Source organism: Vulpes vulpes, chromosome 11, assembly GCF_048418805.1.
Source record: "Vulpes vulpes isolate BD-2025 chromosome 11, VulVul3, whole genome shotgun sequence".
Classification (NCBI taxonomy): domain Eukaryota; kingdom Metazoa; phylum Chordata; class Mammalia; order Carnivora; family Canidae; genus Vulpes; species Vulpes vulpes.
In genome coordinates, this window is record NC_132790.1 from 94,815,487 (window position 1) to 94,843,127 (window position 27,641).

Here is a 27,641-nt window from a genome sequence, read left to right on the forward strand (position 1 = left end):
TCCCCAACATCGACTTTCCCTTTCCCTTACTATCTATGAAGACAGGTAAGTCTTACTGCATGGAGGATGTAACGGAACACGCCAATTGGGAGAACTTGTTTTTGCTAATTCCATCACACCAGGCAAGGAAGAGGATGGCACTTACTGAAGCACAAGTACAGACATCTAGCAGTCAGGCCATAAAATTAATAATCATCTTGGTTTTATCCTTCCAAATATTCCCATAGGGCTGAGCACCATGATACCCACCTAGACCAGCAAATTGTTATTTCTGTATTGAGGATAACAGAAACTCTTTTGGAGAATCCTTTTTGCATTCCAGGCTTTCAGTGGAAAAGCAAAAGATACACACTGTAGACCATCCAGTACTTGTGAGGCCTGATTTTAGGATGTAACTCAATTATCCAGTGATTAGAAAGAGCCTGGGAGAAATATTTCTATATCTGGGCAGGAGCACTGTCAGATTAAAGGTGCCGGAGTCCTAAAGGCTGTTTGTTTCAGCCTTGTGTTCGATTGCAGCAATGGGAGCGTCTTGCCTGTGCTGGTGGATTATTAACAGAGGTTATTGGTCGCCATGGCAAAATTGCTGCTCTGAATGTAATCTCATTTATGGAGTGCAAAAAAAAAAAAAAAAAAAGGACTTCAGGTCAGGGAGGATGTATAAATGTCAATCGCCATCAGGGTTCAGCCACATTTGAGAAGCAGGAGCCATTCCAAGGACACAGCTCACAGGCTGATTTGGTTCTCAGCTCCGAAATCCAGATTGAACTGGGGACGATTACTGGGACGCTCTGGCTGCTTAACTCTGAAGAGACCCTGTGAAGGAGACAGTGAGGCGTCTTGCATCGCCGACCTCTACTGGACTCTCCCACCATGTGCACTGGGGGCTGTGCCAAGTGCCTGGGGAGCACCCTCATTCCCCTCGCCTTGTTTGGCATTTTGGCCAACATCCTGTTATTTTTTCCTGGAGGAAGAGTGATAGACAATAATGACCACCTTTCGGAAGAGGTCTGGTTTTTCGGAGGAATATTAGGAAGCGGGGTCTTGGTGAGTAGGGAAGCCTTAAGAACCCCCCTCCCAAAGATTTTTGCAGAATCCTTTTAAAATTGAGTACTTTGGGAACAAGAAGATATTTCATTGCTAACAAAAGCCCAGGTGTTGCATGATGAAATGCCTTGATTTTTTTTTCTCCTCCTCCGTTAGACCCTGACACAGACATGTCCATTAAACTTAGCAACGAATTCCCCGGGCTGGGCGGGCAGTCTTTGTGGGTCAGCTGAATTCCACCAACCAAACCGAGGGCTATGTAATTTCTATGTGCTTCGTATCCTAATCTCTATATCCTATCCCCCCTATAGTGCTGGGGGTGTGGGGGTAGACACACACCTTCCGGCAAGTTGATTGAAAACCACCAAGAGAACCAGGTGCGAGTGGATCCCCCTTCCACTCCTTCAGGAATGATCTATATGCCCCTGGTGTCCAGTAGAGTTTCCACTCTTCATAAGAGTCGAGGACAAGTTTCTTACCGCTCTCGGAACCCACCGGGTACATGGAAACTCAGGGTGTCACATCTTGAAACTTGGCCTCGCTGGAGCCGCAGGTGGGCTCCGTGGAACCCAGGTACCGGTCGCACTGGGCGACCACACCTGCCGCGCTGGCCAGGGTCTCGCAGGTCCCTACACCACAGGGTCCCGGGTCCCACGGGGTGGCCGTGGCCGTGGCAGGTGCGGGCTCCCCCTTCCCGTGTCAGACCCCGACTGAGCCCTTCTCTCGCCGGCAGATGATCTTCCCTGCGCTGGTGTTCCTGGGCCTGAGGAACAATGACTGCTGTGGCTGCTGTGGCAACGAGAGCTGTGGGAAGCGCTTTGCTGTAAGTTCCAGTAGGCAGCCACCTGCCGGGGTCACTCCAGGGGGCTCCAGCTCCTTGGGCTGGGCAGCGGGCAAGGGGCCGCTTGGCAGGCTCCTGGGGCCTGGATAAATATGCATTACTTGCTGGTGCAAAGTAACACTCATAAGAAAATTTAAAATACCCTAGGCCCACACTTCTAGGGTGTGAGTATCATCTCAGCTTATGCAAACAGGACGGGATGTTGGAGCTAGAAAACGAGAGGTGCCATGTAAAGAAGGCAGGCATGGAAGGAGGGGATGGGGCTGAAACTCTCCCTCTGCCATGGAGAGGTCTTAAGACCTTGGACAAGTCATTTCCTTTCTCTGGCCATGCGTTGTCTCATCTGTGGAGGGAAGCAGGGCAGCATAACAGATGATAACAGCTCCTCCCCTCGAGCCCCCCTCAATTCCCCATCCACCCCCACTGCCAGCCTCACTCATCAATGCTCAGATTTTGCCTCAGGGCTTGTGTCTCTTGTTCTGTTCTCATGCAGCTTTTAGTAGGTGAGCTAGAGAGATGTGGTTGCGCAGTTACAGCCTGGGGAGCGGGGTCGGGTCTCATTTCTGCCCCTGCGCAAGTCACCGTACTGCCCTCTGCCTCCGTTCGCTCATCTGTAAAATGGGGAAGTTGAAGTAGATCAGAATTTCTCAAGTGTGGGACAAGCTCTGCTGGCCCACAGGTGTGCTCTATCTTTGAATAACATAGAAAGTTCTTCCCTTGCCAATTCTCCTTCCATCCCTTTGATTTTATCAAAAGAAACTCAAATGTTGATGGAATTAAGTCTTTACCATCCCAAGCGCCTCATAATCTCCCTTTCTGACAAAGGGAGAGCAAGTTTCAGGCCCCAGGAATGCAAGCGACATTAACTGAAAATTCAAGAATACTCTATGATCTTTATCAATGATTCTAGCACTTTACTCATAGTGGTGATATAAATAAATGAAAGAGTTGACCTAAAGAAAAATATTAAGAGTTTGGGTATACAGCTATGGCAAAAATGAAGGTTGACCTGGAATTACTGGCTGGCTGATGAGTAAGGCTAGTTCCTGCTCTAATTCCCGAGGCTCAGCTGTCCATCTGGGAGATTCGTGAACCCCAATGATGAATTTTACAAGCTTACCTTAATTTCTAAAGGAAAAGGTAGAGCTATCTGTTCTGAAATAGTATCATTTCTAACATTCCTTTCCCATTACTATTTGCTCAGTCATTCAATCAAAAAAAATATTTATTGAGCACATAGGAAAGGCTGAAGCTAGTGCACTAGACATACAATTACATTTTTTTATGTGCAAAGGTCATTCAAAGAGAATGTTCTTACCCTCTTAGCACCATTGTGAGTCTCAAGTAAGCATTGATTATTCCTTTTTGGCACTGATTATTATAATATTTAAAAGCAAAGAGATGTAAAAATTAACCACAATTTCTTTGATACAGTTCCGTAACATGTGTTTTATATATGATATGTTTACATAATTAATTATAAAGGAAAGGAGGACATCTACAACTCATTTGCCCCCTGAAATGTAATCCTGCTATTCTCCTTTTGGAGAAATAGTTGAAGATGAGAATTTGAAAAGAAATTGGCAATTAAGGAATTGGACGAAAAGGGAACAAAGTCATTGCTTAGAGATCTAACAGCTCATTCTCTGGTGCTGAGTAGAAGGCTGATGTTTAATATTGGGATGATTACCCAGTATTAAAATGAGAGTTTTATGGAGGTACTTAGATGTTTTACTTCTTTTTCAAAAAATTAAAAGTTGACCTGATACTCATGTGCCTACGTTTTGACACATGATGGCCTGCAGTGGGCACAGCTGAGTGCTTCATTTCAGGTCCCTGCCCTGTCCCAAAGGGCCACTGAGCTCCTGCTCCTGCTGCAGGGCTGTGTTTCCTTCATGTTCTGAGGCTCTGGAGACTAAGCAATAATCGTTTTTAAGAAAGTTATCTACAAATATTTTGCCAGACAAAAAAGGAAAAAGCTGCAGGATATTTCCATCAGTACTATAACGTTGAATTATTTTCAATGTTAATTCAAGTTATTTTTCCACGGGCTTATGGCATTCCCCTCCAGGTGTTTAAGGAACACCAGGCTTCTGTGGAATGCTGTTTAGGAAATCCAGCTGGGTACAAAGTCCCAGGAGGCAAAAATACACTAGGCCAAGGGCTACATCCTGTTGCTGTCTCCATAGCCTTGCTCTCCTTTGCTTCCTGGCCTCTCTCTCTCTCTCCTCCCTTCTTTGTTACACGTCTTTTGGGAATACTTTTCAGAAGTCAGCTTCACCATTCTCTTCCCTTTCCCTGGGTATATAACAACAGGGCATAATAGCCAATAGATAGAAGCAGGATATGGTGGTTGTAAAGATAAAGCAAGACAATGAGCTGGAAAAAATCTTGAGCTCACCTAACCGGTAGTTTCCTGGTGAAACTAGGTGATGGAGGCCAGCCCTCCCCTGAAGCAGAGCAAGCCTGAAAGCCCAGCCCCAGGGCCTGCACGCTCTTAAATAAATTAAGCTACTGGAGACCCAAGAAAAGTGAGCCCTGGCGCAAGCGCTGTGAGAGAAGGGTGACTTCCAAAATGGGCTTTGAAAACCCAGACTTGGGTTCGTTTTTGGGTCTCAACCTCTTCTTCCCCTGTCAGAGGCTCTCAGTGGCCTCCCGGCAGTTTATCTGTGGCATGTCGGGGTCTCCGGGCCCTAATCCCTTAAAAAAAAAAAAAAAAAAAAAACTCTCAGAGTCCAAAGAACAACTAATTAATTTTATCCACTCATTCGTGTTAAGTCTGTGCTCTAATAAGAGCCATTTGAAGACCTTGGGCCTTGACGCAAAGGACTATCTAATAGTAGAACTGAGGTAAATTGATAAAGGAGATATTAGGGGTAATCAGGCATTTCAACATCCTTAAAGCCTATCAGGCAGATAAAGGCCCACCCCACCCACAGGCAGGGCCAGATGGTTGACTGACCTGTTGCCAAGGAGGATCTCCTCACTCACTCAGTCTATTCTATGTAGGGTCAGCACCTTCTTGTGCCCGGCTCACCAGTGCCCCCTAGGGACACCTCTTGTGTTCACCTCAGATGGACACTCCTGAGGTCAGAACCCTGGGCTCTGACATTTACCTCTGCCTTCTTTTGGAATGACAGCCAGCTTGAGGGGGATTTAAGAAAGATCATTCTTTTGAAATAATAGATTATCTTGAGAGGAGAAATACAATATGGAATCCTATTTCTTCACTAAATGTGGTTTTTTTTTTTATGCTTCAAAATCCTCTCCTATGAAAATCCCTTCATAAGGACAGCATGAGGATAGGGGAAGATGGTACAAGCAGTAGAGTACCCGGAGGGGAGAGTAGCACCAAGTGGCTGGGTAGAGAGGACACAGAGATCGTCCATAAATGCTCATTGAATGAGTGAAGCAAACGAACGTCAGGAGGGATTTCAGGTGATGTCCATACTTTATGAGGCTCAATTCTCTAACACTAACCTTTGAGTTAGGCATTAAACTACCCGGTTTTGTAAATACGGAAGTTACATGCAAGTTAAGTTTCTTATGGCCACAACCCACCCCGCCAGTCCTCTCCCCTTCCCAAGCCTGGCCAAGGCAGAAAATCCAGAAGGTTCACATCTTAAGGGAAAAAATGCTTCAGGTAATCTCTATGTCTCCCAGGATAATTGTCAAGGAGGAGCCTTCATGCCCATCAGAACATGTTTGCCCAACATGTTGCACTACCCAAGTCTCTAAAAGCTGTGTCCCCAAACCACTCCCTCTTCTTCCCTTCCCAGGCCCCAGTACCTCCACCATCTGGTGCAGCCAACCTAGGTACACAGCTGACTAAGACCACGACATGGCAGTGGCCGAGCAGGGGTCTGATCTCACGTCCTCTGCCTCCAGAACCTGACAGAGAGGAAGGTTTTAAAGCTGACAAATGGCAGATTCGAGGGCATCTAATTAGAAGGCATTTTTATCTTCTTTTTCCAGGGAAGTATTTACAGCATGTAAATTTCTTTCTTTTTTTTTTTTTCTTTTTTTTTTTAAGATTTTACTTATTCATTTGAGAGAGAAAGAGAGCACACATGCAGACACAAGCAGGGGAGCAGCAGAGGGAGAGGGAGAAGCAGACTCCCCTCACTGAGCAGGGAACCCGATGTGGGGCTTGATCCCAGGAGCCCAAGATCATGACCCAAACTGAAGGCAGATGCTTAACAGACTGAGCCACCCAGGCGCCCCATGTACAGCACATACATAACCACATTTCTTTAGCCATGTGAACAGGATGTGTGTCGGCCTGTTGTTTTTCTGCCCAGCATTATGCTCTCAGTATTTGTGGAAAGCAAGAGTGTGTGAGGACATGATAATAAAAATATTACAATATAATAATGACATTTATCAAGTACTTATTCATGTCAGGGGAGATCATCCAAAACTTAGAAGGCGGCAAAAGAGATTTCTGAATAGCCTATCAGTGAAGTACTAAGCATTATCTAATGGGGTGCCTACCCCACCCGGGGGTTATCTGATCTTGTAGAGATGCGTATTTTTGATTCTCTTTTTACTATTGATTAGGCTATTATGATCTCCCGGAGCAGGTACTTATTTTGGAGCCTTGTTTTACAGAAAAGGAAACAGAGGTCTTAGAAAGGTTAACTTGCCAAGGTCTTGAGGAAGGAACCAAGACTCAGACCCAGATCAATCTGCTTATAACCTGCGCCCTTAACCACGACACAGTAGTGCCCTCTTCACTGTTTATTCATCTAGCCTGGGGAACATTACCATCGGAATGACAAAGGAAGCCTCACTTTTCTGGCTGTAAAGTCTGGCAACTCCTCTCTAGAGGTTACCTCTGTTCCCAATTTTGTGTCTCCTTCCAGAGATTTTCCAGGCCTTTTGCCTGTTCACTTTAAATAACACCGATTTAGAGTGTCTACCCTCAAATATTCAACTTAATCTCAATAACTTTACCCTTTTATTTCAATTAATTAACATATAGCCTATTATTAGTTTCAGGGGCTCAATAACTTTACTTTTAACCTGAAACATCTTTTTGTCATGAAACCATGATAAAGTTATTCCGTAGTGTTTTAAGACTGATGATATCTCTGAGTAGTGAATTTGATAATTTTTTAAGACTTCTGAATGTGAAATTACTTAAAGCAAAGAGATATAAAGTATACCTTGCTTCATGTGGCTCATCCGTTCTGGAAAAGTTATGGAAAATCAGTGTGGGTTGTTTATTTTATTTATTCTAACATTTCAAAACTGAAAACCAATCAGAACACGCCACCTGTAAGCTTTCTGAATTGTAACCTGCCGCCGTGTTTCCTTCAGATAGTTTTATAAAGAAATAAAACATTATTGATTCAATTGAGTCACTGTGTTCCCCTCTTCTGTAATTCCCTCCTCCTTCAGAGTAACCATAATCATAAATTCAATGCAGACTATATCCATGCATTTTTTTAAACTTTTACTACCAAAAATCAATTTTTCAAATAGTCTAGACTGTGCTGTCCAGTATAGTATAGCCACAGTTCACATGTGGCTACTGAGCAGTGAAATGTGGCTAACCTAAATTAAGGTGTATCATGAGTATAGAATATACACCAGATTTCAAAGAATTAATACAAAAATGTAAGACATTTCATTAGTAATCTTTATATTGATTATATATTGATATAATAATTTTTGAATATGTTGAGTTAAAGAAAATATATTAAAATTAATCTCACTGTTCCTGTTTTTTGGGGGTTTTGTTTGATTTGTTTTAACTTTTTAAATGGTAGTTACTGGAAAGTGTTAAATTACATATATGGCTCTCCTTAAAACTCCATTGGGGAAAAAAAACACACACACACAACTTCATTGGACTGTTCTGGTCTGGAGGTCCTTACGATGGGGACTCCTCCTAAAGTGAATATTATCTCATTGATACCTTATGTTAACTTGGATTTTCGTTTACTCAGACTTGCCTAACAGGAAGAATGTGTGCATTTGTACTCACTTTCTGTATCTTTAAATATCTGCCTGTGAAAATATTCCAGGAGTAATATCTAAAATCCTTTATTCAGCTTACACAGCAGGAATAGCATGAGTCAGATTTCTCCTCTTACTACTGGTCAGCAGATGTTGAAATCCTGGGTTGTTTTAGCTGAGAGGACCTTCTAGAACTGCCTTCTTTCGTCTATTTACTGGAAGCTGAGGCCAGAGAGGTGGGGCCTCAGTGACGCTGAGGGTGAGAACATGGGTCTCTTCAGCCTTCCAAACTGCCTTCCTGGAAATGTATCTTCTTTTTCATTACAGCAATTTTAGATACTCTTGTATTCTTAGTAGTGTAATGATTCCTTTTTTAAGTTTTAAGACTTTATTTAAGGAGAGAGAGAAGGAGCACAGGGAGGGGCAGAGGGAAAAGGAGAAGCAGATTCTCCACTGAGCAGGGAGCCCAACTCTGGGGACCACTGGATGGTGACCTGAGAGGAAGGCATACGATTAACTAACTGAGCTACCCAGGCACCCCTAGGGTAATGATTCCTGACTAATAACTGGGACTCAAAATCAGAATGTCAAGTAAACAAAAAGCCATATATATATATATATATATTGTGTATATATGTGTATATATATGTATATATGTGTATATATTGTGTGTAAAATCAATTTTACACACAATGCCATGCACAGGGAAAATTGCAAATGACAGAGTTTCTTGTGCTAGTAGCAGTGTGTTCTGGATATGTGGGGGTGGGATGGGGGTGAGGGGAAGGGAGAAAGAGAGAGTGTAAAGGGTACAGGACACTGGGCTGGGAGGGAGGAGATCCCCATTCTTAATCTAGCTCAGCCACTTTCTAGATGTGTGACCTGAGAAAGCTACAAGTTCAGAGCATGGGGTTTGGGAGCAAGTGACCATGGATTGATCCCAATTTTACCTCTGTACTATTTAATTTAGAGCAATTATCTTAATTACTAGTAGTCTGTTTTCTGTCTAGAAATTGTAAATAATAATACTCACCTCACCGGTTTGTTGAGAGGATAAAATGAGATAAGGCATCTAAGGTTCTCATTGAAGGGAGATATTTTTATTAGCTAAAAAGTGAGATAATTACATCAGATGATTTTTGAGAGCTTATTTATTAAAATTAATTATAAGAATATTTAAATACTGATATAGTGGAAATTCTGACTTTTGAAGACTTTTAACCCAGTTTTAAGATGTCTTATTTATTAAAATTAATTATAAGAATATTTAAATACTGATATAGTGGAAATTCTGACTTTTGAAGACTTTTAACCCAGTTTTAAGATGTTATAGAATCCATTTTTTCATTGAGACAACTCAATATTGCAAAGGACTTCATGTTAACAAGTGTTTCCAGACCATTCAGAGTCTTACTCTGAAAGGACAAGAGGTAACGTTAGAAGAAACTGCCCTGAGTGTAAGCTTTCAGTTGCTGGACTGGAACGTTCTGGCCATCGTAGAGTTGTATCAGCTGTGTCTAACCGAACAGCAGTTTGATTGGAGCATGGAGGTAGCTCAGAGACAAGAGCCAGGCAGACAAACTGTCTCTAAGAATTAGAGCAGCATTTCTCAAGGTGTGTTCTTGCAAGAACTCATGGAAAAGTTATATATTCCAATGAGACTGGAAAACTCTGCAAGTCACCATATATACCCAAATATAAGCAAAACTGAATATAAAACTATTTATTTTCCCATAAAGAAGTTTCAAAAAAAAAAACCTCTTCGACTGACATTAATATACAAACTTTGAATGACATACATATTTTAATCACGTTCTATAAAATTTTAATACACTGATTTTGAAGTAAGACTTTTCCCTTACTCATTTATTTTTAAATATATTCGTCCTTTTTTGACATCAATGTCTCTGCTACAACTAAAGACACATTTTGAGCCGTCAGAAGTTTTCTAGATGAAAATATTTAATCTCAATAAGTATTTTCTGAGGTCAGAAGCCCGGGCTCTGACATTTACCTCTGCATTCTTTGGAACGACAGCCAGCTTGAGGGGGATTTAAGGAAGATAATTCTTTTCCATAGTACATCTTCTCTTCTCTTCCATTGAGTCTGGATGCAACGTTTTTGTATGCATGTATGATGCTGTCAGTGGAAATTTCACTCAGTCACAAATATCAATTCACAAAAGACAAAAGCAATATTTGAACACATCTCTTGCAGTTATATATAATGATCCCCACAACTGTAAACACGAGGTATGCTCATTCAGAATGCCCTTTCAAGGATTTGTTAACTATAACATTCAGAGCTAGAAATTATGAGGTCAACCTTCCTAGAATAATTAATATATCTGGGTTCAGAAAACTTTGTTTCAACAAGTCTGTCGGCTAACATTAGTTGGGCTGTTTCTACAGGACTCAGTTGTTCAAAATAAAGTGTTTGAGGAAGTGCCCTATTGCCTGTTAGATAAAATAAGGACTCAACTCCAAGGCAATTGCCTTACTTTTCAAGGATGATATGAGAGCTAATAATTTTGTGCATATTCCAGAATACCCTTCTTGAAGGCTCACAGACTTTAGCATGTCACAAAGACTTTTTAGAAGTAAAACAGGAGCGAAACCTATTTAACTTGATATAACCCAGCAATCTCCAAAATTATTCAACTAGATACCCCTCTTTTAAAAGATATTATTTATTTATTCATGACAGACAGAGAGAAAGAGAGGCAGAGACACAGTCAGAGGGAGAAGCAGGCTCCACGCAAGGAGACCGATGTGGGACTCGATCCCAGGACCCCGGGATCATACCCTGAGCTGAAGGCAAACGCTAGGCGTCCAGACTAGACGTTCTTTGGAAAAGATATTGCCTGTTCTAACATGATGAATTGACCAATGTTTTCATTTCTTTCTGACCTAGATTGAATTCACAAATGTTCCTAATGGTGGGAATGGAACTAGACACAAAAATTGAGGGGAAAAATTTAAATAATGAGTAATGTGAAACCATTGCCTTTGAAAACATCCAACAAGTAGTTACCCAGTGCCTTTGAAGAAATTGGAAGAAGAAAAACTAGGCAGATGGTAATAGGGATAGAACAATGTCCTAACTATCTTTAAATAACTCATTGTCCATGACTGCAAAGAGCTTATGCTGGTTGGGGAAGATAGACATAAAAGGCTATACATGGCTGTGTTCCAAGCACTGCACTGAGACAGAAGTTTATACAGTCCAGAGTGTTGAGGGTAAGAGATGAAGGAGAGGACGGTCAGTGTGACATAGGAAGTCAAACAAGGCTCAAGACTGAGCTTGCAAAGTTGTGACAAGAATATATAAATACATAACTTGGAAACAAATACAAGCTAACATGGAACCCCACAGATTCCAATTATCCAGGCACTCTCGGATCCTCTCCACCCTCAAACCCACCCCCGCCTCACCCCCTGCCCAAACATATTCTGCGGTAAGATTGTTAGCAATACACAGAAGAGGAAGAGGGGAAGCAAGTGACATTTAACTTAGGTTACCACATCTGATTTTCACAACAGACCTTTTAGGCAGGCGTCATCATGTCCATCGTGTCGATTCTGAGCACCCGACCCTTATGCAGAGTCATCACACAGAGAAAAGCTGCAAAGCTGTGATTGGATCCTGGGCCAATTTCCCGACTTTGAAACTCATATGCTTTGCACTACACCTTCATGTGACCAAAGTAATACTGGTGATCATTTCCCACCTCTGTTTCCAAAAGCATTAACGTGGCCATGCTATCCTCTAACACCTGTAGAGAATGGACATTGCATTTCTGGGCCTGATTGTTTTCATCTGTAGGAGGTGGTTAGCCTGGATGGGCTTTAGGATTTTTCCTGCCTTTCACATTCTATAATTCTTTTACTTTTATAATCACAAAAAGAAAGGTGCTAGTGCCATCTATGTCTTCTACTAATTAATCCCTGTCATCTGAAAACATTTAAAAGAACTTGAATTTAGGGGCTTGTTTAACCCCTAGAAGAGAAAACTTTCAGAGGGTAGAAAAGGTGGAGAGATGTAACATATAAAATATGTTTATGTGAATATAAAAGATCTTCAGCTATTTTAAAGGCCACTGCCACATGGAAGAGAAGTTGGGCTTCATCTTTCTGACCTTGAGACATGGAACTGGAGCCAGGAGAAGATTTCTGGGACCTCTGTTCTTTCTCATGAGCAGAGCCTCCTGGCCAAATAGGATCCCCACCCCCCGCCCATGGCTTAGCTTAAGTGACTAGACCAGAAAATTTTTAAGATCATTTCCAATTCTAAGATCCTTTGATGCAGTAATAGCTTGGCCTTTCATATTAGCTCTTAGAAGAGGGGAAATTAGGAGGAGATTCTATTCTTCACAAGGTGAAAAACCATGACTCAGAGGGATCAACCGACAACTCGCACTTCAGTCATCAGTGAATAGGTACGAAAAGCTATGGGGACGGGGGAGAAGAAGGGGTCACAAGATACCAAAGTTCATCCTGGGAGAGCCCACAGGCCCCACCTACTTGAGAAGATTGGCTCTTACCCCGTAACTTCCCTGGAGTCCCCACGCCCGACAACAGCTGGTCAGGGGTGCAGGGGGTAACTTCGAGAACACCTTAGGAACCTGCCTGTCTCCTTCTCTTTCAGATGTTCACCTCCACAATATTTGCTGTGATTGGATTCTTGGGTGCTGGATACTCATTTGTCATCTCGGCCATCTCAATCAACAGGGGTCCTAAGTGTCTCATGGACAATAGCACGTGGGGCTACCCCTTCCATGACGGGTAAGGTACACCCTGCAATGCCCATGTGTCCCCACCAGGGCAGCCTGCCCAGGTCCTGTCACCTTGTCATTTGACGAGTCTCAGGCACATTGCTCCTCCGAGGGAGAAGAGCGGGACACGTGGGTGGTGTGAAGTTGCCCAAGAGCTCACCTCTAAGTGCTCTCTTGACAGACACCAGGGAAAATAACAAGACAGGGTGCCTCAGCTGGCCTGAGAGAAGGAGATTTGCAGTGTCATTACTGACACCCAAACATTTATGAGCCACAACATGAGGCAACTAATAATATTAGGAAACAGAAAGCGGTGGCTTCCATGGAAAATCTTTTAATAGAAAATGAGAATGACTACTCACTAACAGGACTCAAAGGTTTTCACTAATACCCCAAATGCTCTATGACTAAACAATCTTTTAAGGCACAAATTTATGGAAAAATGACGTTGGAGATATTGTAGATTCTTCATGAGAGTTATTAATAGAACCCATTGAAATAACATTTCATATTTTCATAGAACTTTGTAAGCTGATAAAGAACTTTTTTCCCTACAAATTTATAATTGAATCCCCACAGCAACCCCACGAGGTAGTTACTCCCTGCCAAGGCAGGCTTGCTAAGTTCGGCTGGCTCAAAGCCACACAGCTAGTTGAGGACACAGGCGGGCTCAAACTCGTGTCTTCTGACTTTGAGTTCTAGTCTTTCTACATTACACCCCCCTCTGCCCATAGACTGCACTGTCCAGTGCGGTAGCCAGTGGCCATATGTACCTGTTCTAACTTAAATTCATTTAAATGAAATAAAGTTAAAAATTCTTCAATCACATTAGCCAGATTTCGAGTACCGGTAGCTACATGTGTCTAGTAGCAACTGCACTGACACTCACAGATATAGGACATTTCCATCACAGTCTGTGAGGCAGTGCTGCGCCAGCCTGTGACCTCCAGGAGGCCTGGGCCCACTTCTATTTTGTCCATCCCTGCCTGGCACGGTGACTGACACGCCTAGGGGGGTCATGAGACGCAGTTGTAGGGCCTTCCTACATGTGAAGGAAGGGTCCATGCCTAAAGAAATCTGTAGAGTCTAAAGAAACTCAAGAGCAGACTTTAGATGGGGAGGTGGAGGGCGCTGGCTCTGTGATGACACAGGTCACAAGGGTTTCAGGTAAGATCTCATCCCTAACCTGGAGTTAAACAGGAGCACAGGCCCCTCCTATCCTCATCACATGCAGGGAGTCCCAGAGGTATTGATTATATTACGGAAAGCCCCCTTTTCTTGCAGAGGATTGTTGGAAATGTCCAACTGCCATGGGGTTGGCCTACATGAGCATAGAAATCAGACACCAGGCCCGTTTCTGGAGGTTCTTCCCCGATGGCTCACGCTCTCCCTCCCAGGGCCATGTTTATGAAACTCCAGATTGTCTCCTTCCAAGGCCTCTTCTCCTATTATTTCCGTCAACAGCATCAGTGCAGGATTAAACGTGCTTTTCTGTTTATTGGTCCTTGAATGATGACCTTAAAATTAATTAGGACAGGTCTATGTCCAAAACAAAGGAGGGAGAAAAGGAAACACAACCCTGGCCCTCCAGTACCACCCCAAGACAGCACAATGGCGTGAGGCCTAACGCCCTCCCCGGCACAGCCGCTCCCTGCTTGGGATGGAATGGGACGGATGCCCAAGGTCAGGAGAGTGACAGCTGCTCTGTGGGCCAGTACAGGAAATGCCAGCGTGGGGGAAGGACAGGAACCTACCCTCCAAAGTGCTCTGCCCTTCTGATGAAGCGAGTTTTCATGCACGTCACTCAGCGATGGATGCTTTCATGTGTGTTATCCTGTCTTCTCCCAACAACGAACCCGTTCGTCACCTGCTAGCAGATTAGAGAGGTCTACGAGTAAAAACAGAAGACAGTCAACTTTGCAGGCAAGCAGGAACATTTCGGCACTCCCCCCCCTCCTCTGTTCGTGGCTGGGCTCTGATAATTACCGAGAGGAGAGAGGTATTCAAACCACAATATCTGCGTAGTGGCTTCAAACTAAAATATGATTAAATCTCGCTGTGTCGGGGTCATTGCAAAATCATGGATGCTACACTTTCCAGGTGATTTGTAGGATATTTAAGAGAGACTTTGACTATTCCTGGTTGTAGTTTTTTTTTTTTTTTTCTCGTGCTCTGACTTTGGAATTTAATCCCACAGAAGGTGCAAGCCCTCTGTCTGTACAAGGCATGACATGTGCCCCGACTGGCACAGGAAGGGCTCTCAGGAGGAGGGGCCCTAGGTGGAGCATCCTCTTTGCCACCTGGCAGGCTTTCCTCAGCATTCCATTGTCTCCTACATCCTGTGTCCTCTCTTGTGAGGCAAGAAATCACATTCCTTTATGACCTAATCGCCCACACCAGCTCCAAGCCTTCCCTCGGACTGCAGGGGCTCATCTTGAATTTCTTACAATAATTGAACCTCTGTCGTTTGGTGTTTTTTGGTTCACAAAGGGCTTTCGCCCACATGTTTCCTTTGATCCCTACAAAAAGCTTGTGAGATCACCTCTCCTTTAGAGGAAGATAGCTGAGGCCCAGAAGGGACAGGCCGCTTTCACAGAGAAATGCTGTCTCTTGAGGACAGAAGCTCACAGCCAATCTTTTTTTTTTTTTTTTTTAATATTTCTAATTTATATATTCGTGAGAGACACAGAGGGAGAGGCAGAGACACAGGCAGGGGGAGAAGCAGGCTCCATGCAGGGAGCCTGATGTGGGACTCAGTCCCAGGTCCCTGGGATCATGACCTGAGCCGAAGGCAGACGCTCAACCACTGAGCCATCCAGGCGCCCCAAATCCAATCTTTCTGAGTCCAAGTCACCATCTCTTTTCTAGAACACAAGTGATATTGATTTGCATTATCCACTTTTTGTATAGGTTATAGATTCCATCTAGCATAGCTTAGGGGCCTCTGCCTCCATGGCCTCTTCTTATCCAGGGGATTCCAGAACATGAGCATTGCAGCAGTTGTGGTGATAGCTGCAGACCTAACGCACATGCACAGTTACCAGTGAGGAGCAGCGATGAATCACTGGCATGTATGAGCCCCAGTGAAAGGACTCAGGACAGTTGTCGCTCTTTCCTTGTCACCAAACGGCAGTGGAAGCCACTGCTACTTCTTTCTTTCTTTCTTCTTTCTTCTCTCTTTCTTTCCTTCCTTTCTTTTCTCTCTCTCTTCCTTCCTTCCTTTCCCCTCTTCTCCTCCTTCTCTTTCCCCTCCTCCTTCCCCTTAATGTTTAGAGGCCAAGTGGTTTTTTCATGCATTCTCTTACTTAATCTCACTAATAAATCTGAGACAAATTCTTACCCCTGGAGTTGAAAAATGAACTTCAAAAAGGTTAATTTGCCCAGGGCTCCATAGCTAGTAATTAGTAAAAGGAAAATTTTAAAAGCAAACAAACACTTGGCTGGTGCCCCACTTTGTGCTGAAGCCTGGGCCAGACATGGAGCAGAGGATAGATATGCCCCTGCCCCAGTGAGCACAGGGCCGGTTAGGGTGACAACACGGGCCAGACCCTCACAAGGCAGAAAGGGATGAAATGGAGAAGTATAAGGGAAACCTCTCTGAGGAGCTGACACGGACGGGCTGGTTTGGAGACATGAGCACAGGTGTGCCTTCCAGAGAGGGAGGAGAAGGCACATTTTAGGCAGAGAGGGGAGCAGGTCCTCAGACAACCATGGGAAGGGCCAGCATGCTCAGAGAATGTCCCATCACCATGAGCCAGAAGCTCAAGTTAAATGTGGCCAAGAGGAAGAGAAGGGGACACCACGCAGGGGTGTGATTGACAGGCAGGCCAGAACTTTGGGACTTCAGGGACCAGTAGAGGACCTCGAGCAGGACATGCCACCAGCACTTAGGATCTCTAGGATGATCGTGATGGTGGTGATGTGGAGGATGAACGAGTGCTCAGGAACCAAGAGAGAAAAGTAGGAGGTCGGAGTAATGATCCAGATGAGATTATGAACACCTGCAAGGCAGTGGAACTGGGACTCAAAAAAAAAAGGACACAGATTTCAGAGCCCCTCTGAGATGAAATCATCAGGATTAGGTGTGAGGAGACAGGACAAAGGTCATTAAGGTGGACTCTGAGATGTCCACCTGGGGACACAAAATTCAGGACTCCTCCACGCCATAGAATGTAGCGTGTCATCTGTCCCTTGGAAATGTTGGCTGGCAATCATAGTAAAAGAGCAAAGACAGTTAACTTTTTCTGCCATGAGAGTCATACTCACAAAGCCTTCTAGAAGGAAAAAGAAAACTAGGACATTTCAGGATACACCCTCTTGGCTTCCTTTGATGTGGGGCCTCCTCCCATCCAAGGTCTTCCTTTCTGAAACAATTGGCTACCTCTACCTTGACCCTGAGCTGCTGAAAGGGAAGCAGCTTGCACAGGGCACCGGGCGCTACAGGAGGGAGAGCCAGAGGCCGGCCAAGGACGGTTAGCAGTGGAGGGCGGCGGGGACCAGGGACAGGGCCAAGCACAGTCCTCCCCAGTCGGGCCGCAGCCCTGCGAGCTCCCTCACACCGAAACACAGAAGTCAAGTATGACCAGTGTTCCTTCTGGGCTTCAGTGTAGACCATCTGCACTTGGGCCTCAAAGATTACCCATCAGCTGCTCTTAAACACATTCCCTAGAGCTGAAAGCCACAGTGACAGAGTGACACGGGATTGCACCCTGGCTTTCCAGCTTTCCCGAAGCAGGAAACACTCAGGGAGGTTAAGAAGCTTTGCTCTTGGCCTGATGGGCTTTAGGGACCACTCGGAGTCCGGTCACACCTCTGCTACGTCCCAGTGGTGTGATCTTCGACGATGCATTAACCTCTGGGCTCTTCCTCTGTCCAGTGGGGGTGACAGCAAGCTCTGCCTCACAGCTCCAGGGAAGAATGAAAGACCCGAGGTACAGAAAGCACTTGGCACAATTACTGCCACATGCTGTTTGCTAACCATTCCGCCATAGGATTCATTTTTATGAGTATAACTCATTACTGTGAACGGGGTTCATCATTATGCATTAGAACGTTCGGAAATGTTACGCTTTTATTATGATTTTGTGCTTTAATTGCTCTTTTTCAACCAGCCCCGTGAAGGTTCAAAGAGAACATTCTCTTTACCGTGCTATGGGTGAACCTTAACTGACATGCGATTGTAACCATATTGTGTAAATCACATCTCATCAATAAACCATATTTCAAATCTACCAAAGGGACATCATCGCTCAAACAGACGAGGTTTGTGTAATGATTAAGAATGTTGGCTGTGGAGTCAGGCAGACCCAAGATCAAATCCGGGCACTTCCATTTACTAGCCTCAAGCTCTTAATCTGTGTGTGTGTCCGTTTTTTCTGTGAATGTTCCGTGAGGCTACTCCATGCCAAGCATCGTTCCAATAAGATAGCCTCTCCTTGCAGGATTGGGAAAGAGGATGTGCAGCAGGTAGGCCAGGGCCCAGCGCACAGCCGGGACCGGGACACCGCAGCTGCTGGTAGTGACTGACATGCCCAGTGCTAGAACTGGGGACAGACTTGGGAGGCTGGGCTGGGCTGGTGTGTGCAGTCGTGAAAAGAAGACAGGCAAATGGACAGACAATGACAGTTCAGGGTCCTGGGGGCTCTGCTCCAGAGGAAACAGAGGGTGCTGAGAGCCACAGGAGGACCACCAAAGCCAGCTGAGGGCAGGGAGGGGGGGCAGCAGGGAGTCTTTTCTGGAGGACACGGCCCCTGAGTGAGCCAGGCAGAGCATTGAGGCCCCCCCTTTCCTTGCCTCGTCTGCCTTGGTTGCTTGCAAGGGAGTTTCAGGAGATCCATGGCTTTCCATCCAGGTGTGGATAGGATGGCAGCAGGTCAGGTGGAAATGTCCTTCCCAATATCGAGATGCTTGAAAACTCCAGTTGGGTGGCTTTAAACTTGCCTCCACTCTCCTTGCTTCACAGAAGGTGGAAGCAGGATTAGCTCCCGGGGCGGTGAAACATTAGGGTCCCCCCTCCCCTGGGGTTGGAGAGTCGCACACAGCAATCATTGCCAGCATCCCAGAGTCTCGGGCCTGAGTCTGGGAGGAGAGTAGAAGGGTCTGGAATGGGTATTCGTGGTGGTTCGTGAGCGGTGAAGCAGCAGCAGGAGTGGGACTGAGAGGATGTCTCCAAGGTACCCAAACTCCAAGGCACCTGGCTTCCAAGAGCCCCGAGAGCGCTTTTCCAACCTCGCCACCAGGGGGCGCTGTCGTCCCATCTCTGCAGAGACTGTCCCCGGGCTGGCCAATGACTTCATCTCAGAATCTTTCCTTTTATAAAATGTGCCTGGAAAATATTGTGCCTTTGTGACGTTCTATGACCAAGTTTGAAAGCTGCAAAGGCAGCAAGGACCGCGTAGAAAAATGCAGACCAGAGAGATGAGTTTTCAAAAATAATCGAGTAATTAAAAAAAAAAAAAAAAAAAAGGGAAGTTGCATCCGATACACAAGGTGTGTTACCTTCACGAGGCTTCACAATTGTGAGGTTGTTCTCAGCCCATTTTATAAATGATGAGCTGATGCTAAGACTTGTAGGAGGAATGCACAGCTAGTGAGAGGGATGCTTGCACGCAAAGCCAGGCCCAACTGAATCCACGATACCAGGCTCTTTCCTTTAGACCACACTGCTCAGGTCAAGCACAATAATAAAAGTGCTAGTGTTTCTTGAGCACTTACTACATGCTACACACTGCTCCAAGCACTTAACCAGTATTAATTCATGTAACCGTCACAGCAACCCTACGATTTGATGTCATTCCCACTTTACAGATAAGCACGCAAGTCACACGGCTAATGAGCAGCTATAGAAACTGTGCGATTATGGAAAAGTGAATCAATGCTACAGACAATGCAATGTTTTCTTTTTAAATCAAGAGCAACATGCTCCTTCTTTCCTTTGTTCCTTCTGTTCCACTAAACTCCAGGGTATCTTCCATCGTTCCAAAGACTTTTGAAAATCTTAATACAGAACGTATTTTAAAAATGAGTACTGATGCACTGGGGAATTTGTCAGAAACAGGAGTCATCAAAAAGATCTGGAAACAATAAGGTAGATGTTATTTTAGTAGCCAGGTGGAGTTTCCCACTGAGCCCATGAAAACGATAGAGGATACATAAAGGAAGAGGGAGAGACCAATTTGCAGCTCTAAGAATGTGAGAAGAAATTATAATAATCCACATTGACCTACTTTATCCTTGTTTGTGTCTTAATATACTTCACATTTCTCCTTCAATGCCTTTTATATTGTAGTGAACCCCTAATGTATATATCTTATGAATATACTGCGGTTTCTCCTCTTTCAAAGTTTTACAAACAAACTATGTATTAAGGCAGCAGATTATTTTTTCCTTTTTAAAGGAAGGGATAAAGGAATTTGAAGGAAGCCATTAAATCTTTTTGTCTGTTAACAGATTCACAATTGGGCTAGAATTAGGCCTTAAACAACTGAGCTCTTCTCTTTAGCCATGGGACGTGATTATACTTTACATGGCTTCAGATGGCCACTAGACTTGAAAGTTTGTTAAAAGTCCAAGTGGTCCCTCCCAGTGGGGAAGATCATGGCCAGGAACACTGGTGAGAGTCCATTCCTGGGGTGCCTTCCTTTTCCTGGCCCCATGATAGATACTGGATTTACCTATCCTTTTGGCCAGCTCACAAAAATCACTCTATCAAAAGTAAAAAATAAAAAATCACTCTGTCACTTAGTAGCTATGTGGCCTAGGGGCAAGTTGCTTAACCTCTCTGTGCCCCTATGTCCTTATTTGTGATATGGAAGAAACGAACCATAAGGTCACTCTGAGAAAGAAAAAAAAGAAAGTGGGTACGTGTACAGTGTCGAGAACAGGGTCTGGCTGGTACATAGTATAGACTTAATAAAAAAAAGTTAGGTGTCGTTTTTAAAACTGTTATTATGGGATATTTTTCCTGTGGAGCTTATATTTGGGATGGAAAGTATGGCAAAAGAAAAATGATGGTGGTGTCTCTCTAGCCTGGGGTACTGCACACAGTTTACCAATGTCTCCTTCTTCCTCCATGCCCCCCCCCCCCCAGGGATTACCTCAATGATGAGGCCTTATGGAGCAAGTGCCTCAAGCCTGAGGATGTGGTGCCCTGGAATCTGACCCTCTTCTCCATCCTGCTGGTCGTAGGAGCGATCCAGATGCTTCTCTGTGTCATCCAGGTGGTCAACGGCCTCCTGGGGACCCTGTGTGGAGACTGTCAATGCTGCGGCTGCTGTGGGGTAAGTTGAGGTCCTGGTGCCTTCTTCCACCGTGCAGGAGTCTAGGGCAGGCCACCGGCGCCACTGCAGGGGGTGGACAGGGTGGCAGCTGCAGAAACCCGGCCGGAGAGGCCAGGGAGCCCTCTCCATGGGCTCAGGGGAACCGTGACATCGTGTGGCCAAGAACCCGGTTCTGCTGTCCGTGCACGTTGACGTACATGAGATGCACAGGGTGAGGTGAGGTTGACAGACTTTTCAGTCTGACACCCAGAGGACCACAGTCCTGGAAGCAGAGGACTCCAAATACTTGTAGGAGTTTACAATACTGTTTGTTACTATTTCTATGAAGATCCCCAGGAATTGGGCATTTGTCATATGCACGGATTGACCACAATAACACGTCATGGTCCCGCCCCAAATGTTCTCACTATTCCCTAATAGACCTAGACAGTGGGTTAAAGTTGCCAAGAATTGGGTGCCTGGGTGGCTCAGTAAGTTAAGCACCTGCCTCAGGCTCAGGTCATGATCCCAGGGTCCTGGGACCCAGCCCTGCGTCGGGCTCCCTGCTCAGTGGGGAGTCTGCTTCTCCCTCTCCTTCTGCCTCTGCCCTCCCCCCACTCCTGTGCTCTCTCTCTCTCTCTCTCTCTCTCTCTGCTCTCTTTTTCTCTCAAATAAACAAATAAATTCATAAGTAAATAAATAAATAGTTGCCAAGAAATATGTGGAACATATGTCAGGGCATGGTCTTCTCCCTGGAAAAGAATGGAACATACCAATGCAAAGCCTATATTTCGACGAGATCTCTGATACAGAAGAGAGAAACGGTTCTTAAATGGGGGGAGGAGGAGGGCATAAAAGGAAATTACTGAGGATTTAGTCTCCAAACATGATTGTAAATTATCAATAGTACAAAAAACCAAAAATAAGCCTATCGATGCTAAGACAGGATGATTATTTCAACTAGTGACCAGACCAGATTGGGCAATTGTTCAAACACACATGGAAATAGTTAAAAACACAAGCTGTTGTATAAGGAAAAAAATTAAACAGAACTTGAGAATTCCATAAGGAAGAACTATGCAAATAAATATGAATTGTGGTCTATCTACTTAATATAACATCATGCCCCAATTTTAAATGATTCTAATCCTTTTCTCTGATTTTTTTAAAAGCATTTTGTTTATTTACTCATAGAAACACAGAGACACAGGCAGAGACAGAAGCAGGCCCCACGCAGGGACCCCAATGCAGGACTCGATCCCAGGACTCCAGTATCATGCCCTGGGCCAAAGGCAGGTGCTCAACCGCTGAGCCACCCAGGGATCCTTTTTCTCTGAATTTCTAGCAAGCATTATATGTAGACAGGTCAAAAACTATGTGAGAAATATACAGGAGAGTTCAATGGGAAGCCTGTGTCCTGCCCAGGACAGCTATCCACCCAGCTGCCCCGGTCTCTACCTAATTTCTTCTATATCCTCTCAGAGTTACTTTGTTATTATTTTTATTCTTCTTACCTTAAAAGTATTTTTAAAACTGAGAACACCTGGGTGTAACCTGGTCAGTTAATCATCTGCCTTTGGCTAAAATCATGATCCAGGGTTCTGGGGTTGAGCCTGCTTCTCCCTCTCCCTCTGCTACTCCCCCTGCTTGTGCTCTCTCTCTCTCTCTCTCTCTCTCTCAAACAAGTAAATAAAATCCTTAAAAAATATGTTTAAAACTGTAATAATACTGAAAATGCTTATGAGATAGTGTTACTTAAAAAGAGCAAGGTAAGTCATAGGGGTGCCTGCATGGCTCATTTGGAAGAACATGTGATGCTTGATCTCTGGGTTGTAGGTTCAAGACCCACTTCGGGTATAGAAATTACTTAAAAATAAAATCTTATAAAAAGATAAAAATCAAAAAGGCAAGATACAAAAGAAGTAGACAGAATAAATAAGAATGTATATAAGAAAAAGCAAATACTATGAATTAAAAAAAAAAGACCTAAAGGAAATCCAACTCAATGCTAAATGATCAGTAAGAAGACTTTAACTTTTTTCTTTCCTTCTAGCTTATATTATTCAAAAAAGTTTAAAAATCATGAATTTTAAAATATACAAAATATAAACAAAAAGTTCCCCCAAATCAATTATAAAATGCATGTATTACAAATAAATTTTATTGACTATTGGATTATTTGTTCTATAAATTTTTCCCCCAAAGATGTATTTATTTATTTTAGAGAGAGAGTGGGGGGGGGGGTAGGGGTGCAGAGGGAGAGAGAACCTCAAGCAGACTCCCACCCGAGCACGGAAGCCTGGCTTGGGGCTCCATCTCATGACCCTGAGATCATGACCTGAGCTAAAAACCGAGAGTTGGACACTTAACCAAGCCACCTTATGCTATAAGTTTTCAGTTCTATTGTGTTGTGTTTAAATGTTTTGGTCCTTAAACACAAATGAGAAGAAGAGAAAACCACGGGTCAGCAATCCATCAAAATTATTTTTATGATAGCAGTTAAGAATATTGAGCATCTAAATCTTGTAATTCGTCCAAAATGAATTCATGCTTGCTAAATCAGCTCATTTCAAACACTTCCATTATTTCTTTTTCTGCTTATGCAGAAGGGAATCATATATTTGATTAGGAAGCAAATTTTCATTGCAAGATATATTAGAAATATAGCTGCCCTTTGAATAGAAGGATTATCTATAAATTTTAAAACATACCCATAGGCGCCAGTACGTAGACTCTCTTCAGTGAGTGTCATCCATACAGATACTGTATTTCAGCAATTTTAATAAATAAATCACTTGATAGTCAAAAGTCAGGACTCCACAGTCGTCAATACACACATGCAAACTAGAGAATCAGAGGGTGAATATACTTCCTGAGTTCTCTTTCCTTCCTTCCTTCCTTCCTTCCTTCCTTCCTTCCTTCCTTCCTTCCTTCTTTTCTTCTTCCTCCCTCTTTCCCTTTCTTTCTTCCTTCTCCAACTTTTTATTTAGGAAACTTCAAATCTACATAAAATTAAAGGAACGGTACAAGGAACACCTATATATTTTCACCTAGATCCACAAACTGTTCATATTTGCTCGCTCCCTCTTTCTGAATCACTGGAAGGTAATGTGCAGACACAGTCAGGAAACTTCACTACCAGATACTTCAGTGCACACGAGAGCTGCATTTTTTAACAATCGGTCTGCTGAGAATTCCTTTCTTGCTGGCAGCTTGCCCCTCATACAGCTGGTCAGCATCCCCCCCCCCCAGTGGGGGGACCCGGTGGGGGGACTCGGGCTCGCAGCCCAGTTCCACAGCCTCCTAGCTGAGTGGCCCCAGCAAGCTTCCTCACTTCTCCAGTCGTAGTTACCACGTCTGCCTCTTGCAGACCTTTTACAGAGTGTGCAGATCCATTGCATTCAAGCAGAAAGTATTTATTGAGAGATTCCTGAGCCTGGCACAGTCCTTACATGAGGTAATAGATGGAAACGTGCCTTAAATACAAACTATGAGACCTGGGTTGAGTGCCAGCTGCACAGTCTTGGCAAAGTCAGTTGCACGCAACTGTTTCTTTGTCTGCAAAATGTGGTTATTAAACCTATTTCCTAAGGTTGCTGAGGGTCTAACATGGGGTGATAAATATGTACGCATATCAACAATTAGAAGGCTCAGCACATTGTACTGATTGTTTTTTGCTAAGATATAAACATTGGTGCAGCTTTAAGGAAAGGAGCACAGTGTCCAGGTTCAGCCTCCCTGGGCTCAGATCCTGACTCCTCTACTTATCAGTCAGTGACTTTGCATACACCACTTGAGCTCTCTGTGCTTCTTATCAAATAGTTTTTTTTTTTTATAATAAATGATACGGGGCACCTGGGTGGCTCAGTGGCTTAAGCATCTGCCTTCAGCTGAGGTCATGATCTCAGGGTTCCTGGGATGGAGTCCTACATCGGGCTCCTTGCTCAGTGGGGAACCTGCTTCTCCCTCTCCCCTGCTCGTGGTTGCTCTCTCTCCCTCTCTCTCAAATAAATACACAAAAAAATCTTTAAACAAATAATAATAAATTATGCAAAATAAAATGAAGCCTCAACTCCTGTAAGCTAAACACAGGTAAATGACAGATGAAAGCTCTGAAATAGTCAGAAAGGTATTGAAAATGTTCAACAGGTAACCAATATGAGGCAGGAGTAATCAAGAAGAAGGGGGGTGATGGGGATGGGGAAGGGGAGAGAAGAAAGCAAAAAAAAAAAAAAACCCAAAACACAAAAAAGAATAATTTCATAATTATTTTTTCTGTCTTCTAGGGAGATGGACCAGTTTAAATGTCGTTGAGGAGCTGCTCTAACTGGACGGCGTATGGGACACTACATTAGACTTCTACCTGGGGTTGGCAATTCCTACCTGCTTCCTAACTAACAAAGCTTAGGGACAGCAGTTATTCCTTCTACTTTCCAAGCAGCTTAGCTCAACTCAGATTTTTATGCTTTTTTCAAATGAAAAATAGTTTGGTCATGGAAGTTAGGTTTCTTTATCTTTCAGATTCCCTTCCTTCCAGAATTGAAGAATAGGTTCAGAGCAAATTGTTCGTAATTTGTTTTCAGTGAAAAGTGTGTAAGGCCACACCTGCTGCCACACCACTTCTTTGTATATAGAGATGTTCATATCTTTGGAAGTTTTACATAATTCAACGGAGGAAAGCGTATTAAAAATGAGAAACTACGACCTGTTTTGGTTTTCAAGGTTTATGAGAAACATAGAATGACTGATGTATTATAAATAATTTTACTTGGTGTCTCTGGGCTGATATCTTTGAGGTACTTGTGACTAGTCTTTTGAGCCTGCTTATATTTGTAAGGTTTTCTTGTGTATATTAAATTAAAATCATAATTTAGAGGTGATATAATAAAGATTGTGTGTGTTCGGGAGGGAAAGGAAAAGACTGAACAAATGCCGCATTTTTTTTTCATCTTTTCTACAAACGGCTTGATGAAACAAAAAACAACGTTTTAGAAAAGTTGCCTTGGGTAATAATTTTTTGTCAGCATAGGACCAGGGTTAAGGTAATAGGTCTTATTAATTCTCTGTGTTATATGAAGACATTAACTTTGGTTTTATGAGTCAGGCGCTAATTAGGAGTCAAATCCATTCTGTTGACGTGAGTTCAAACCCCAGCTCCACCACATACCAGCGTGGAGATCCTGGACAAGTTACTTTTTCCAAGTCTCTGTTTCCCCATCTGCAAAAGCACTGCTGAATGGCAACCCATCATCCAAGAAATTTTGAAGTTCCCCATAGTGAAACAAGGAAGCGTGTAGGATTGTCCGCATGACTAACGTGCACAAAAGGGTCTCAGAAGAGGTACACGCCAAGAGCCTCACTTCTGTGCTTGCTAAGCAGATGGGCTGCACCATGTAGGTTATGCACACTGAGAAAATGTTTCTCACAGTCATCACTAAAGTAATTAATGATCACCTACTGAGTACGGGCCATGGGGCCTGGGCACTGAAGGCTGGAGGTTACACGCTGTCATGTTTGCCCACTACAGCAAGAAGTCAGATCAGAGACCACATCTGGCACTTAATGGGCAGAAGGAAGAAAGGCAAGCAGATAGGCACTTAAGATCCTGCCACCCAACCCCATCCTCCCCCTCCTCTCTCTCTCTCTCTCTCTCTCACACACACACACACACACACACACATTCACACACACACACACACACAGTTTCAAGTTAGTGCTGAATGCTGATTCTCAAACATGGTCATCAGAATCACCTTAAAATTGTCCTAACATTATGATTCCTGAGCCCCAGCCTAGACCTACTGCATCTGAAAATCCAGGCATAAGGCATAAAAGCCTGTCTCGTTACCTCGTTTTAAAAGCCTACTAGGGATCCCTGGGTGGCGCAGCGGTTTGGCGCCTGCCTTTGGCCCAGGGCGCGATCCTGGAGACCCGGGATCGAATCCCACGTCGGGTTCCCGGTGCATGGAGCCTGCTTCTCCCTCTGCCTGTGTCTCTGCCTCTCTCTCTATCTCTCTGTGACTATCATAAATAAATAAAAATTAAAAAAATAAAATAAAATAAAAGCCTACCAGGCAATCCTAAAAACCAGCCAGTTTGAGCAACCATTGACCTAGACTACGGACTGACGGACTGACAGGCACCAAGGATAAATAGTAAGTCAGACCCCATTATAGCCCATAGGGATCTCACACTCTACTGATTAATATTAATCAATATGATGTAGTACAAACTAAATCCTAGAAGGTGACACAGGCAATAATGTGCCAGAGGCTCAGAGACATCAGGCCACTAGAACTAATTCACCTACGTTCTCTGATAAGCCAATAAGGATGTAGATAAGAAGCATCAATTCCTTACTCAGGGGTTTTCATTGATTCAGAACGTTAAAAATGAAGAAATTATACTCATCATCAAACCTAGTCTCATTATTATATAGATGAGGAATTAAAAACAATTCTTTGACAAGTTTTCACACAAAAGGCCATTTTTCAAATCCAATTACCGTAAAATTAAAGACAATACCTTACCATGGATTAGAGGACTTAAAAAGAAGAGACAGGAAGTAAAAGGTAAAGATGTATGAGCCCCTCCCTTGGTTGATGCTCCTATACACACACACACACACACACACACACACACACGCATACACACACGTTTGGTCATAAGACTGTCTAGAAACTTCTCTGCTGGGAGTTGCCGACTTTGTGTTGAGTTCACAAATACATGACTTATTTCTTTGGACTTTAGACTACAA

At 43.8% G+C, this 27,641-nt stretch overlaps 1 protein-coding gene across 1 annotated transcript; it reads left to right on the top strand.

Moving 5' to 3' along the window:
* Window positions 1-625: 625 nt before the first annotated feature.
* TM4SF4 (transmembrane 4 L six family member 4) lies at window positions 626-25,803 on the top strand. The gene is made up of 5 exons (XM_026015766.2): window positions 626-1,047; window positions 1,781-1,870; window positions 12,500-12,636; window positions 20,716-20,905; window positions 25,171-25,803. The coding sequence occupies exons 1-5, from the start codon at window positions 874-876 to the stop codon at window positions 25,186-25,188; spliced, it is 609 nt and encodes a 202-aa protein (XP_025871551.1). The 5' UTR covers window positions 626-873; the 3' UTR covers window positions 25,189-25,803.
* The last annotated feature ends 1,838 nt before the right edge of the window (window positions 25,804-27,641 follow it).